The sequence below is a fragment of the Canis lupus genome, chromosome 10 (assembly GCF_011100685.1).
Source record: "Canis lupus familiaris isolate Mischka breed German Shepherd chromosome 10, alternate assembly UU_Cfam_GSD_1.0, whole genome shotgun sequence".
Taxonomy (NCBI): Eukaryota; Metazoa; Chordata; class Mammalia; order Carnivora; family Canidae; genus Canis; species Canis lupus.
Genome location: NC_049231.1, coordinates 8,291,044 through 8,306,507, shown reverse-complemented (window position 1 = coordinate 8,306,507; position 15,464 = coordinate 8,291,044). Strand labels below are relative to the sequence as shown.

At 40.6% G+C, this 15,464-nt stretch overlaps 1 protein-coding gene across 1 annotated transcript in view; it reads right to left on the bottom strand.

The window, feature by feature from the left end:
• The window catches only part of MSRB3 (methionine sulfoxide reductase B3), a 177,806-nt gene that overhangs the window by 91,346 nt on the left and 70,996 nt on the right, over positions 1–15,464 (bottom strand). The window contains exon 4 of the mRNA XM_038549928.1: positions 693–721. Within this exon, the coding sequence (XP_038405856.1) occupies positions 693–721 (29 nt within the window). The remainder of the gene's footprint in view (positions 1–692; positions 722–15,464) is intronic.

Here is a 15,464-nt window from a genome sequence, read left to right as displayed (position 1 = left end):
CCATTAGACACTCTGGAGCCCATAAATCTCAGCAAATGACATAAAGACACAGTCAAACCTAAGGATTATATAGCTACATTCATGCTTAGTGAAAAGAAGACATCTAATGAGATTGATATGCCACTGTTTCTGAAAATGTAAATTTTCTCTTGATAGACACAAAAATAATGGCTTAAGGTGCTTTTAGTTTTCCATCACCCCCTCCAACAAAACAAATTTTTAAAAAACTAACAACTTCTATTTCCATTGGCTAAATCTCTGTATAGTTTTCATATTTCTAGATTAGTGCTCACTTCAGCAGCATGTATATAATAGTTTGCTGGATTAAATGTATCTGATGACAAGTCACCTGCACATAATCTTCAAAATTACTCAAGATGCTTTGTCTACTGAGAGAATAATATTCTATTTTGAGCAGTAAGTATGTACAACTTTCACTTCTGCTTTTAAAATGAAACTCTGCAGATATAGATCATTTAAGGCTTATTGTAGAACTATCAAGAATCCCAAAGTGAACATCTCAAGTTATGATTCCAAGCAGCCAATAGCCCTGCTTTGAGGTAGGGTTCATGTTTTGAAAAGAGGCTGCCTCGTCTGTTTAAAATCAAAAAGGTTCTTGATCTGATGAGTTACTCCTCAGAGAATAATGTAAATAAAATATACTCAGAATAACATTACTAATGTAAACATACCTGAACCGGAGTCAAACTTGCTTTCTGACCTGCAAAGAGAAAGAAATTTTTTACGATATAAAAATCGCTTATTAAAAAGCAACTGTTGCTTTGTGGGAGGGGATGCAATGGTTATCGATTTCAGTACATTGGTCAACAGGGAAAATCGCTTTTTAAAATGTACATACATATCTGTTTTAACTATTTTCGATGTGTGCATTATCCTAGGTCCCCTGAATGTGCACATTATCTGTAGAGATAGCACAGTATGAAAACGATATTAACTTTTTAACTTGTTTTGAGAGGAGGAGGATAAATTGTGAACCAAAAAAAAAAAAAAGGCAGATTAACTTGTTTCTGTAATATAATAAAGCCATAAAAAACTCAAATTTAAATTTATCCTCTTTACTTATTATTAAAGATTTTCAATTATTCAACACCAAGTAATTTTTCACTAAGTTCTTCACTGAGTAAATGAACCTAGTAACCCCATACATTTAATAAAAAGGAGGGGAAAAAAAAACCTGAGCCCTTGTGGGAACATTATGTTTCAGATATAGGTTAATACTGGTTGTAAATTCAGAAGCCTTTGAAGCTCTCAGTTCGGCTGTGGGAAAACTTCTGTTGGGTAATTACTCTCAAGATGCTGCTGATGTGCTGTCAAGCAGAATTAACCCTATGACTAGGCCTATCTACACAGGCTACTATAAGACAGCATTGTCTATATCTAGCTCTCAAACCAATTAGTGGGCATGCTCCAGTCGGATTTATATCACACATTAACAATCAATAGTATATACGTTCACAGCTGCCACAGCAAGATACAAGAACCCACCAGCAGGAGTCCTGTTAAGGGATGTTACATTGACAGAGAAGAATTTTGTTTTTTTTCCTGGGGAAATGTAGTTAACTAAGTGGGAAAGGAGATTTCTTTGAAATTATGCCAGGGTGCCAAAGCACTTTTGGAAGCAGTGGCTTTCTTTACCTAAATTAGTTTCAAGAGAAGTCATCAAAGGGGAGAGAGGAGGAAAAGGAGAAGCAAGAAGCAGCTTCCTTTGTCCTAAAAACCCATTTTCTCAAGTATTCTCAAAGTTTCACCTGATACTTAACCTAAGTCAATAAAACAAAAAGAAAAGAACCAAAAAAAAAAAAAGGGTATTGTGACCACCAGGGTTATCGACACCAGCGCTGTGAGACAGGTGCACACTCTTCCCAAGCCCTGGCTATCCACGGTCTTCTCTCAATCCTTAGACACCCTGACTCCTCCTTCAGGTGCAGACCACTTTTGCTTTTTGTCCTCCCTGCTGTTCTGGAAGGCCCTGCCGCATGCCTCTTCTCTGTTTCCAGCATCCCTGAGCTCGAGTATCCCCCGCTGACCTCCTGCCGGCGGGCTGGCCTGGCCTCCGCGGGGGTCACAGCTGCACACCTGCCGGCGCTTGGACGCCACTGTCCCTTGCGGGTGACCCCGGCCCCGCACACATCCTTCCCGCTGGCATGAGAAGGAAGAGCCCACCTTCCTGCTATGGGTCTGTCCACCTCTGAGCTCAGATGCATTCTCTCGCCTGGCCCCGGGCGGGAGGGCTGACTCCTCTCTGCTGTGTCCTCAATGCCCAGGTTCCCTGTCCGTCCTCTCCTGGCCTGGAAGTGCTCAGGCACCAAGGCAGTGCCCTTCTTCGGGTCGCAGCCCTACTCCTGGCATCCCACTTTCTTCCCGCGGAAGGATAAGCTACACCCTCTACTGCATGTCTTCTCCCCTTGATCTTCCAATACATTCACCCCCTGAGCCCCTACGATGGATGTGTCCTTGCTAAAGCTGATCACTAGCTTCCTATTGCTACACCCAAAAGCCCTGTTACAGTTCCTACTTTACCTCAACTAACAGGCCATACACCCTGACTGTTGTACTGGGACCTCCAACCATATATGTATTAAGCTGAGTTCAAAGTCTTTTCCCTCAAATGTAACTCCCTGCAATATGACATTGAAATCGGATATCATGACATTGTTCCAGTGTTCTCCTGCACCCCCGATTGTCAGGTTAGTCACCAAGACCTGCTGATTCTGCTACCTTCTCCTCCTCTCTGTTCTCACTCTTACCATCGCTGGGCCTACTACCTTTGGCTCAGGATCTCATAACTGGTATCACACCCTCCCTTCCAATCTTTTATCCCATCAGCTGCCAGAAGTTTGCAAAACACTAATCTGATCACATTACCAAAACCTACAGCACTGCTTTCCAAACTTGGGTCACAAATGGACCCAATTAGTGGGTTATAAAATTAATTTAGTGGATTACAACTAGTATTTTTTAAAAACTGAAATAGGATAGATGGGAGGCCTGGGTGGCTCAGTGGTTGAGCATCTGCCTTTGGCTCAGGGCGTGATCACAGGCCGCCGGGATCAAGTCCCGCATCTGGCTCCCCGCAGGGAGCCTGTTTCTCCCTCCGCCTGGGTCTCTGCCTCTCTCTCTCTCTGTGTCTCTCATGAATAAATAAGTAAAATCTTAAAAAGAAAAAGGAATGGAAAAGAAGACAAACGCACTTCACATAATGAGAACATGCGCAATTCTGTATAACTTGGGTGTATGTATGTACCTGTGCGGCGCGCACGTGTGTGTGTGTGTGTGTGTGTGTGTGTGTGTGGCATTCTCTACCCAAATGGCCCTGTGCTGGCTTCCACAGCCTAGGTAGGTCCTTTCTTTAAGTTGGGTTGTGCTACTAGCGTGTGTGTACCTCCAGCCCAAGGGGTGGCCAAAAGCTATTGCTTGAAGGGGGGAAATTGGACCTGAGGGCAGAAGAAGGGGGAACAAAGAGGACATGGAAAGGTGCCCTCCCTATCCTTCCACATTTCTGTTCAGAGAAATCTTAATTCAAACCCTTCCAAGACAGTGGGGAGCTGGAGCACCTAGGGGCCAGAGATTGCCCCTTAGACCAGGTTGGCACGGTCTAGATGGCCTTGGCACTCAGGTGCCTGCTGGTGGGAATACAAAAGGGGCAACGACAGGACAAAGAGAAGAGCTCTCCCTTTTCCCAACCCCATGAAGAAGAAAACAGAGGAGGTGTCCTCTGACAGATCCCACGGCCAGTGGAAAACAAGGCTGAGGGAGCCTTCTCCTCCTCTCCTCTCACTTGGCCTAGTTGCCATTATCCCTGCAGTTCCCTAGGATGAATAATAGTCTTTCGGTGGAAGTCTAAGTTAACTTTACATTTGTACTATTCTGGGGGCATCTGGGTGACTCAGTGGTTGAGTGTCCACCTTTGCCTCAGGTCCTGGGATCGAGTCCCACATCAGGCTCCTGAAGGGAGCCTGCTTCTCCCTCTGCCTGTGTCTCTGCCTCTCTCTCTCTGTGTCTCTCATGAATAAATAAATATTTTTAAAAGTACTATTCTGTTATTTGGTATCAATGGCTTTACACACAATTTTCACTGTTTCTCTTATAAGGTGCATTTGCCAAGGTGGGTTTTGTAATAGTTTATTGCCTTGATTTATAACTTCTTAAATAATTAGCTCTCTTGTATCCCATTTGTATCTTGTATCTCTTGTATCTCTTGTATCCCATGCCCAGGCCCTGCAAGTGGTAAGACCAGGCTTGGTAATAAATCATCATGTAAGAAGGTATGTCTACTATGGGTCAAAGACGAAAAAGTTTCAAGGCTACTGACTGAGGGATATCAAGTTCACACTCCTCTACATAGTGTCTGAGGGGCTCTGGTTCCAGGTCTCCTACTCCATCTCTAATCCACACTGTATCCTTCACTCTCACCCCAGGAAGCTGTTGCCATATTATCAGCCTGCATCCAGTACCCTCAGCCTACAATGCCCTCCCCACAGCTCATTACTAATGAACTCTTACTCAACTATGAAGACTTACCACAATTCTGACAGCCCCTTGCCTGCCCCCTTGCCTCCCAGAGCTCCTTGCTTGCCTCTCAGTTACTCCATGGTGTGGGGCCTGGCACAGAAACCACCACACTGTGTGTCACAGACACTAAACTCAGAGAGATGCAGATTGCATCTCATCCGTCTTCATATTCCCAACATTTATTGCAAGCATGTGGCATTTAAGAGTCATTAAAAAATTGTAGTAGGAATTAGCACAGGAACAAATGAATCTGTAAGTTAACCGACAACTAAAAATAGGTTCAGTGGCCAAAAACTCTATAAAATGCCACTTCTGAGATGTTAAAAAAAAAAATCATATCAAAAGACTGGTATTCCTCAGACCATCTTACCTTCTCCAGAGATAGCTGGTCAATATGTAAAATATACACACAAAGTGCAGAGAAAACACCTTCACAGACTAATTAATGATGTTAGGTGTCAGTTTAAAAACAAGAATATTTTTAGAATTCTCACAGTACTGAACCTTCAAGAAACATACAACTACTTCATTAACAATTAAGATTTACTAAGAGAGTTAATACTATCATGGTGCGGGTTAAGGAAAATTGGTCCCATGGTATAAGTTCATTCAGATTTCTCAGATTTTTACTTACACACATACACACACAGGACACAAATTATGTCTCTATTGTACTAAGGACTGTGATCATCTCTACTTCTAAATGCTCTTTAAGAAAGTAATTAAAGTACAGATGGGAATAAACAAATGGCAAGTGTGAAAAACTTCACACAGAATACAGATTATACAAGAAAGGCCGAAAGGGATGTTCATCCATTCATTCCAAACCATGTATGATGTGCTTATTCCCAGCAGCATACTAAGCCAGATGGCAGGAATATAAAAATGCATGAAGTAAGGTTATGTGGAATATAAGATGCACAAATAGAGTTGTGTTTCCACAGACACTCAATTAACCCCTTGATTACATGCTCACATCTGAGCTTAAAGCTACTCAACTAGTGGCTCTGGCGATCACCAAAAGATGGCAAATATTACAGCGCACACTGCTATGGTATTCCAATATCCATTCTCCACTTCTTAATTTTAGAAAGAGACTCTGTCTGAGTTTTAGATGTCCTAGTTTTAGGACACATAGGCTGCCTAAGTAAGATACTTTTCCCACAATATTTCCTAAGTCTCTTGTAGCCACTAGTGACCATGTGACTAAGCTCTTGCCAAAAGGATGAAAGCAGAAGGTGGTATGCATAGCATCTGAGTCAGGCCCTTCCACAGAGCTGCATCCCTCTCTTCTTCCCACTGGCTGGAATGTAGATGTGATTCCAGGAGCTAAAGCAGCCATTCTTAGATCCTCCGAGAAGCTGATATCAGAACATCAGCCTTCTACCACCCCTCATGCTGAAGGTATACACATAATAGTAGCACCACAGCAATCCTGTTACTGTTGGAGCGCTTGTAACAACATTACCACACTAAAAAAAAAAAGAGGCTTAAACTAAAACTGCCAAAATTTTAAACCTGAATAGTTTTATAAATCTGAGAATAGGAGAATTTAAGTATCATTATTATTTTTAAAGATAATTAAAGTATATAATGCATACATTCTTTTGATAATAGAAATAGAACTGTAGATTTTCAAAAGAAGGAAATTTTAGTCTTCGGTTAGAGTTCTACATTCCTGCACAAATTTATAAAACTACTATTCTCTATTTTTTTTAAGATTTTTAAATTTATTTCTTCATGAGAGACACAGAGAGAGAGAGGCAGAGACACAGGCAGAGGGAGAAGATCGATGTGGGACTCTATCCCGGGACTCTGGGATCACGCCCTGGGCTGAAGGCAGGCGCTCAACTGCTGAACCACCCAGGGATCCCCCACCATTCTCTATTTATAGGAAATAACTCAGTGTCCAGAAAGTTCTGTGTATTGAAGTCAAAAGTTTTTATTTATTTTATTATTTTTAAAAATTTTATTGTCTCTTATGAGGAACCTACAAAGTGTCAAAGAAGCTGCTTTTTGCTTGGTCCAATTGCATTAAAAATTTTTTAGGGCAGCGCCGGTGGCTCAGCAGTTTAGCACTGCTTTCAGCCCAGGATGTGATCCTGGAGACCCGGGATCGAATTCCCATGTCGGGCTCCCTGCATGGAGCCTGCTTCTCCCTCTGCCTGTCTCTGCCTCTCTCTCTCTCTCTCTCTCTCTCTCTAATAAATAAAAATAAAATCTTTAAAAAAAATTTTTAATGAGAATCATTAAGTAAGTATGAGCTACATGAAGTTGATGGAGTCAGCGTGCCAAAAGGTTTTAGATAACATGTAGAAAAGTGAGGGTGCTGTTCTTAGTGTTTTTAATTGATGCTAATCTAAGATTCTGACTCCAGAAATTATTAGAGGGAAGAAGGAGTAACAGACTGATTTCTGCCTATAAGGTCAATCATATATGACAACTTCATACGCAGGACTTTCTAGGACAATCCTGGTCAAATAACCTGTTCTGCTGTCCCCTTAACATAGGAGAATATTCAGAAATACCAATACTTCAGGAACCTATTTATAAGCCTAAGAATTTCTTCTTTCTTTAAAAGTAATTCAAAGGCTTTCACCAAACCCAAGGCTAGTAATAACAGCAGTGAATATCTATGCCCCTTTTGGCTATATAAACATAATATGCTTCCTCTGCCTTTGCCTACTTAACTTCTAATACTCTCCAGTAGTAGCTGTATTATCAATTCTTTGAAAAGGAGTGGCCAGACTACATTAAATCCCTTGAGTTTATACTTGGGACCACTTGTTTATACTTGCGCACCACTTGTTCCTTCTTTGCGCTCATCAGATTTGTGATTCCCCATTTCCCATACTAAAAGAGTTCAATAATTGTGGCAAACACCATTTGTTGCCTATCTAAAAGCCAGTCTTCCTTTACCCTGAAGCCAGAATTCCAATTCTGGAAGGGCGCTTAAGGTGTGTCCACCCCAGGAATGAATTGTTATTAGGCTCCACCACTGTGGCAATCCTCCTGGCTTTGCCAGTGGCTGGTTCTGGGACAGGCATGTAACCCAGTTCTAAGCAGTACAAGGTACAGGGAGGTCTGCTAGGACACTTCTTGGAGAGGTTTTTCTCCCTGAAAAGGACAGGGGTGATTTAGGGAGAAGGCCCTTTTCCTACTCTCTCTCTCTCTCTCTCCTCACCCCTCCTCACCATTTCCTGCCTTTGAAGTTATTATGTAAGGATAGGACACTTAGAACCACTACAGCAATCCTGTAAGATTGAGGGGAAGGCCCAGAAAATCACAGAAATGCCCACACAGAACTTTGATACCATTCCAGTTCCAGAACAGCCTTTCTCAAGAGTTTATGTTGAATAAGTCAAGTCTGTCATTGTTAAGCCACTTTTATTGGGGTACTTCTGTGACTTTTAACCCAATAGATCCTGATACCGTAACCAAAACAGTTCTAGGTTATATCTACTTATTGTGTTGAAAACTTCAACCTCTATGTCATATTTTGATGATAATGATGCTATAAATACAAAAGACAGGAAAATACACAGAAAAGAAAAAAGAAATTTAAATGTTGAAAGACATGTTAGCTACCACAACTAAAAACTAAGAAAAAGATACACATAAAAGTGTCCATTAACTGCATGCTCAATTAAAAAAAAACTGACAAATAGAAATCAAGAAAACCCATAAATTTAGAAATCACAATAGCAAAATGGCAGCAAAGTGGAGGAACTTGGCTCCAAGATGCTTCACATGAGCCTGTTAATGAGATTCTCACGTTCAGTGACTGTTCCTCTTTATTGTAATTGTTCCTCTTTATGGACAGTCTCCTCCTCTGGGTGCTCTAACGCACCGCAGGTAACATGCCCGTGTAAGCTCCTGCTCCCCACAGGCACAATTCTGCTTCCACACGTCTGGTCTGGTGTTTTTGTGTTTTCCCTGTAACCAGGCCGTGGCACTGTCACCGGGATCACTGCTACGCTGATATGCTTGTTGGAGACTTTATGCAGAGGAGTGGTGTCGTCTGTGAAGCATTTACTATTGAGGTGATAATCATGAGAGAGGCAGCCAACAGAGACAGACAGACTAGAGCCCAGCTCAGGTCCACCACTTGCTACCCAATGTGATTTTGGAGAAGGTAATTACCATTTTAAGTCTCAGTTTTGCGCTATATAGGATGGAAGTAATATATTCACCTTTTACAATTTTTGTGTATAATACTATGAGATTCCTCAGTCAGGATTTGGCTTGTTTTAAAGGCTGAGTAAAGGGTAAGTCTTTATCTAAGCAAAAATACTAACTAAAGTTCACCTATGGCTACAAATACAACTCACAATATTTTAGCTAAATAAAAAATAGATATATACATATATACCATATTATAGGAAGAATGTATTATGCTGCTTATGGTCTTAGTTGGGGTACGATTTTAACATGAGTTCCAAAATGATGTAGCAAAACATGAGTGAATAGCAATAAAAATAACTGAAAATGCTGGAAATATTTAAGAGGGGAGGCTAATGCAAAAATAATATAAATTATTTATATGTTACAGTTTTTTTATATTGTTATACAACATAGAGAAGAAATCTTCTTTGTCCTTAAAAACACGAATGAAACATTCTCTAACTAAAATAGTTGCACAATGCACTCAACAGCACATTGTAGTAAGAATCAAGAGACCTGGAACCTAGTTCAGAAACCAGGACAAGTCATTTCACTTGTGAGCCCCATTTTCCTCGTTAATAAAACAAAGCATTTGAAATAAATCAGTGTTGCTCCACACAAACTATTCCATGGAAAAGTAAGCTGTCTAAATTTTTCTGTAGTTCCCAAGAATAAAGAAAAGGAGAGGGGATCCCTGGGTGGCTCAGTGGTTTAGCGCCTGCCTTCGGCCCAGGGCGTGATCCTGGGGACCCGGGGTCAAGTCCCGCATCAGGCTCCTGCATGGAGCCTGCTTCTCCCTCTGCCTGTGTCTCTGCCTCTCTCTCTGTGTCTCTCATGAATAAATAAATGAAATCTTAAAAAAAAGGGGGGGGGGAGGAAGAGGACAAGTGAGTGTGAGGTGATAAAATTTTGTATCTGTAGAACTCAAACCTACAGAAGAATAAGACTGAAAAAACAGACCATTCTTAAGCCCATTTTTGGCTCCCAGCTTCCACAACTGTTCTGTAGGCCATAGTGATAACTGCCTTCTTTAAATTCCATTATCATTTCCTGGCTGCATAATTCACATCACTTAATTATATGTTTCCTTTAAAATAATTTGTTTCTTGTGTATATTTATATTGCTAGGGAAAATAAAACCTTTAAACTTAAGATACTTTAGCTATTAAAAATAAACTCACAAGGGGCACCTGGGTGGCTCAGTCGGTTCAGCATCTGCCTTCGACTTGAGTCATGATCCCAGGGTCCTGGGATTGAGCCCTGCATCGGCTCCCTGCTCAGTGGGGAGCCTGCTTCTCCCTCTCCCTCGACCCTGTTCATGCTCTCTCTCACTATCTCTCTCTCTCTCTCTCTCAAGTAGATAAATAAAATCTTATAAAAAGGAAAAGAAAATAAATTCAAAGCACTAAAGAAAGCACTGTTAGAAGGAATAGGGTACACCTTCTTCATATCATGGGTTGAACTGCGTCTTCCCCAAATTTTTATGTTGAAGTTCTAACTCCTACTACTGTGACTGTATTTGGAAATAGGGTTTTTAAAGAGGTAATTAAGTTAAAATGAAGTCACTCAAGTGGACCCTAATCCAACATGACTGGTGTCCTTATGAGAGAAGGAAATCAGGATGTAGATGCACCCGGAAGGAAGACCACATGAAGACACAAAGAAGACAGCCATCCACAAGCTAAGAAGAGAGACCTCAGAAGAACCCAAGCCTGCTGACATCTAGGTCTGGGTCTACGAGGCTCCAGAGCCGTGACACCATAAATTTATGCTGTTTAAGCCTCCCAGTTTGTGGCCCTTTGCTATGGCAGCCCTAGCAAACCACCACGCTTCGTTTCTTCCCCAGCCAGATATTTAGCAATCTCAAACCTCCAATAAAAGCCAAAAACCCAGAAATTAGCTGGAAATAAAAATGTCTACAGCTCTTATACACTTTAACCCATTTTAGGTACAATATAATTTTGATTTCTCTATTCTCCCTCGTTATTTTAACCATATTTGGCCAAAGTGCTTTACCTGCGTTTTGACCACGGGACAGCTGCTCCTGCAAATTACCAGAGACCACCAGTAAGCACACATAAGACTCCGATCAATGGGCTCTTTGTCTCGTCATACCGCTGTGGGAGCATGTTTCCGATGGCCTCGCCTGGTCCTGCAACCCTGGTGTTGTGTACATACCTGGCATGTACTCTCTGGGGGAGGAGGCCGACCTGGGAGGTGGTAAAATTTATTGCCCTACATCAGTTTTACACATAATATTTGTTTTCTTATTTGCCCTGGAAATTTTCCTTTCTTACTCTAAGCTGTAATCAGAAGTAGAACAATAGAAGTTGTGGCCAGCAGGTTAGTGGCACAATAAATGGCAGGTTCTACCAGAAACAACAAAAGAAACTCAAAGAAGGGCAATCCAGAGTTGATGAGTGTAGAGGCAGGCTCCATGCATCTCAAGAGCCTCTGAGAATGTCAATGGGAGATGGAAAGGTAAAAGAATATCAGCCTCCACACTTTACAGAATTTTATAGGAACTCTTTAAAGGCATAATATGCAAAGCCCTAAGTACCTCATTAGGGTCTCGTTGTGCCACAGTTTTATAACACAGTTAAATGACTGTGTTAAATATAATATTTAATATTAATAATGATTGCTGCAAGTCATGAAATTAATAATTTAGTTACGCTATTTAGGAAGACACAGAAGAATATTATTTAGACAGGGTTTTAATTTTTAAATCATTAGGTGATAATTTTAGGGTTAAAACAGATGTTTTAGCTGTCTAGAAAATATGTTTATCCAAAGCCCTTCCTTTCCTAGATATCACTATACATGAACAGAAGAAGCAACACAAAAAAAAGAGAAAAAGCATAAATTAAGAATTAAGAGACCATGGAGAAAAGATCTAAATGTCAGTCTTAAATGTGTGTACTCCTGTTTCTATAAGGCACTAAAAAAGTCATTTGGATCTTAAAAAAAATCAGTTGTGTTTTTTTTATTTGCAAAGACAATAATATCTGCTACTCTATACAGTTTTTTAAGATTTACTTATTTGAAAAAAAAAAAGATTTACTTATTTGAGAAAGAGCAAGAGCATTTGAGTCAAAAGGAGCAACAGAAGGCAAGAGAGAATTTCAAGAAGACTCGCCGGTGAGTGTGGAGCCCAATGCAGGACTCAATCTCACGATGTGAGATCATGCCCAGAGCCAAAACCGAGTCGAATGTTCAACCAACTGAGCCACCCAGACACCTCCAGTTCTTTTTTTAAAAAAGCTTTTATGTATTTATTTGAGAGAGAGAGAGAGAGAGAGAGAGCACAAGCAGGGGGTGAGGGGAGAAAGAGCAGGAGATGGAGAATCAGATTCCTCGTTGACTGAGGAGCCCGATGTGGGGCTTGACCTGAGCCAAAGGCAGATGCTTAACTGACTGAGCCACCAAGACATCCCTCATTTTTTAAGAACAAAATGAATAATGGTTGAAGCACAGGAAAATGCTATAGGAATAAGTTTTTCTTGAGAATTTTTTGATTATACAATTCAATAATTAAATTTAATATAGGAGCTAATTTTCATGAGAATCTTAAATTCATTCATATTTCACTTAAAAATTTTACATTTCTAGTTGGAACAATTAAAACTCAGCCTAAGGTAAACTTTCAAGGGCAAAATGGGTAAGAAAGTCAATTCCTTTTCCCATTCGATTATTACACACATGAATTGAGCACTGACCATGTAAGCTACTGTTCTAGGCTCTAGGATATAGCACTGACTAAGACACAGAAGGCTCCTGATCTCATGGAGCTTACACTCTGATAAAGAGAGTCAGAGAGGAAACAACCACAAAAACAAGATAATTTCAGATAGAGCCTTCCATCATAAAATTTAGAGGGTAACAGAATAAAAAGTTCCTGGGGCGGGAGACTGGAGACCTGTTTTAAATAAATTGTCAGAGGTACGTTGTAGGAGGATATGACATTTTAGCTGACATCAAAAGAATGAGAAGGAAACCACATTCCATGTGGGTACAAAATAGAATCTTTAGTAGAGATTTCAAAGGAAAGCACAAATGCAAGAACCCAAGATTGGCATGAAGAAGAAAGAGGTGGTATAGGAAGGGGCAGAAAGGAGGAAGGGGAAAAGAAGAAGGGGCAAATAAAGGTCAATATATCTGGAAAGAAGTGAGTGAAAGAGAGAATGGTAACAGATAAAATCAGAAAGGTAAACATGGGGCAGATCTCAACTTTACTTATTTTAAAAGATTTATTTGAAAGAGTGTGTGTGCTCGAGAGTGGGGGAAGGGGCAGAGGAAGAGAGAGAAAGAGAAAGAGAGAATCTCAAGCAGACTCCCCACTGAGCCAGAGGCCCATGCAGGGCTCCATCTCACACCCCTGAGATCATGACCTAAGTTGAAACCAAGAGTCAGACTCTTAACCGATTGAGCTACCCAGGCACTCCCAGATCTGAACTTTAAAAGCCGTTATAAGGAATTGTGATTTTAAAAGATAAATCATCAGAGTTTTTTAAAAAACAAATTATAATCTGATTTAGGGACACCTGGGTGGGTCAGTGGTTGAACATCTGCCTTGGGCTCAGGGCGTGACCCCAGGGTCCTGGGATCAAGTTCCACAGGGGCCTCCCCGCAGGGAGCCTGCTTCTCCCTCTGCCTGTGTCTCTGCCTCTCTCTGTGTGTCTCTCATGAATAAATAAATAAAATCTTTCTAAAATTTTAAAAATAAATAAAAATAAAAACAAATTATAATCTGATTTAAATGAAATTTTCACTCTGCTCTGTGAAAAATGAACTACAGTGGAACAACCACCAAAACAGAGAGCTCACCTGGCACCCAGGTCTTGTTTTTGTTGTTGTTGTTGTTTGTTTGTTTGTTTGTCTTTTAAGATTTTATTTATTTATTTATTTATTTATTTGAGAAAGAGAGGGAGGGAAAGAGAGCAGGAGTAAGGAACAGGGGGAGAGGGACAGGGAGACTTTGTGCTGAGCATGGAGCCTGATGTGAGGCTTGATCTCAGGACCCTGAGATCATGACCTGAGCCGAAATCAAAAGTCGGACTTCACCGACTGAGCGACCCAAGCACCCCGAGATCTTGTTTTTTAACATCATTCTCTAATAAAAGGAACCAGGAGAAATGGCTGATTCTAGAATGGGGCAGGAAATACACAAGATACATCTGAATTATCAAGTAGTGCTAGAAAGCAAAGAAGGCCTCAAAAACAAATATAAACCCTACGTTGATGGGGATATGTCAAAGGGATACAGGAGCCAACTGAAAGAGCTCCCAATAGCCAAAGCTGCAGCAATATGAATGACAAAATAAATAAAGTAGTACTGGATTATAACCCAAGGTATAAACTAAATATCCATGAGTCCATATTGATATAAATAAATGATTAATTAAATAAATGAGAGAAAAGACACACATTTCCCTTTGCAGAAGAATTCCAAATAGTTTTTATATAGCTACCCTGCCCTCAGGATGAGGAACATAACTCCCCACTCCTGAAGTGTGGGCTGTGCATAGTGACTTCCTTCCAAGAGCACAGTATGGACAGGGGAAAACAGAGTGACTTTGCAGTGGGGAAACCTAATACACACTACCTCAGCCATGTGACCGAGGTCAATGTTGAAAGTGATGTCAATAGTACGTACCCTTGATGTGATGTGATTAAAATGGCACTTTATCTCTGTGATCTTCCACCTCAAAACCCACTACTTCAGTCTAATCATGAGAAAAATACCAGACAAATCCCAATAGAGGGGCATCCCACAAAATACCTGACCAATATTCCTCAAAACTGTAAAGGTCATCAAAAATAAGGGAAGTCTGAGAAACTGTCGCAATCAAGAGAAACCTAAAGAAACATGATGACTAAATGTAATGTGATGCCCTGGATATGATCCTGGAAGAGACAAGGGACTTTAGGTAAAAACTGAGGAGATCTGCAGGCTCTGCACTCAGCATGGAGTCGGGTTGAGATTCTCTCTCCCTCTCCTTCTGCTCCTCCCCTCCACACTCATTTGCACACACTCTCTCAAATACATACATACATACATACATACATACATAAATCTTAAAAAAAAAAACTAAGGAAATCTGAATAAAGGATGGACTTCAGTTAATAAAAAGATATCAATATTAGTTCATAAATTGTAACAAATATACTCTACAAATGTAAGATATTAATAATAGGAGAAAATGGTAAAAGAGTATACGGGATCTCTCTGCACAATCTCTTCAATTTTTCTGCAAACCTAAAACTCTTCAAAAAATAAAATCTGGGAAGAAAAAAAAAGAAGCCAGGGATGCCTGGGTGGCTCAGCAGTTGAGTGTCTGTCTGTCTTTGGCTCAGGGCGTGATCCCAGAGTTCCAGGATCAAGTCCTGCATCAGGCTCCCTGCATGGAGCCTACTTCTCCCTCTGCCTGTGTCTTTGCCTCTCTCTGTGTCTCTCGTGAACAAATAAATAAAATTTAAAAGAAAAAAGAAAAAAGAAAAGAAAAAGCCAAAGCAGAAAGATCATCACAGTAGTTCAGGTGAAAGATGATACAGATAATGGTGAGGAAGTGGATATAATGAGGACTCAGATTCAGAATATATTTTGAAAGTGCACAGTGCAAAATGTGTCAGTAGATTAAATAGGGAGTGCCTCGGTGTCCAACGAAAGATGAATGGATAAAGAAGATGTGGTTTATGTATACAATGGAATATTACTCAGCTATTAGAAATGACAAATACCCACCATTTGCTTCAACGTGGATGGA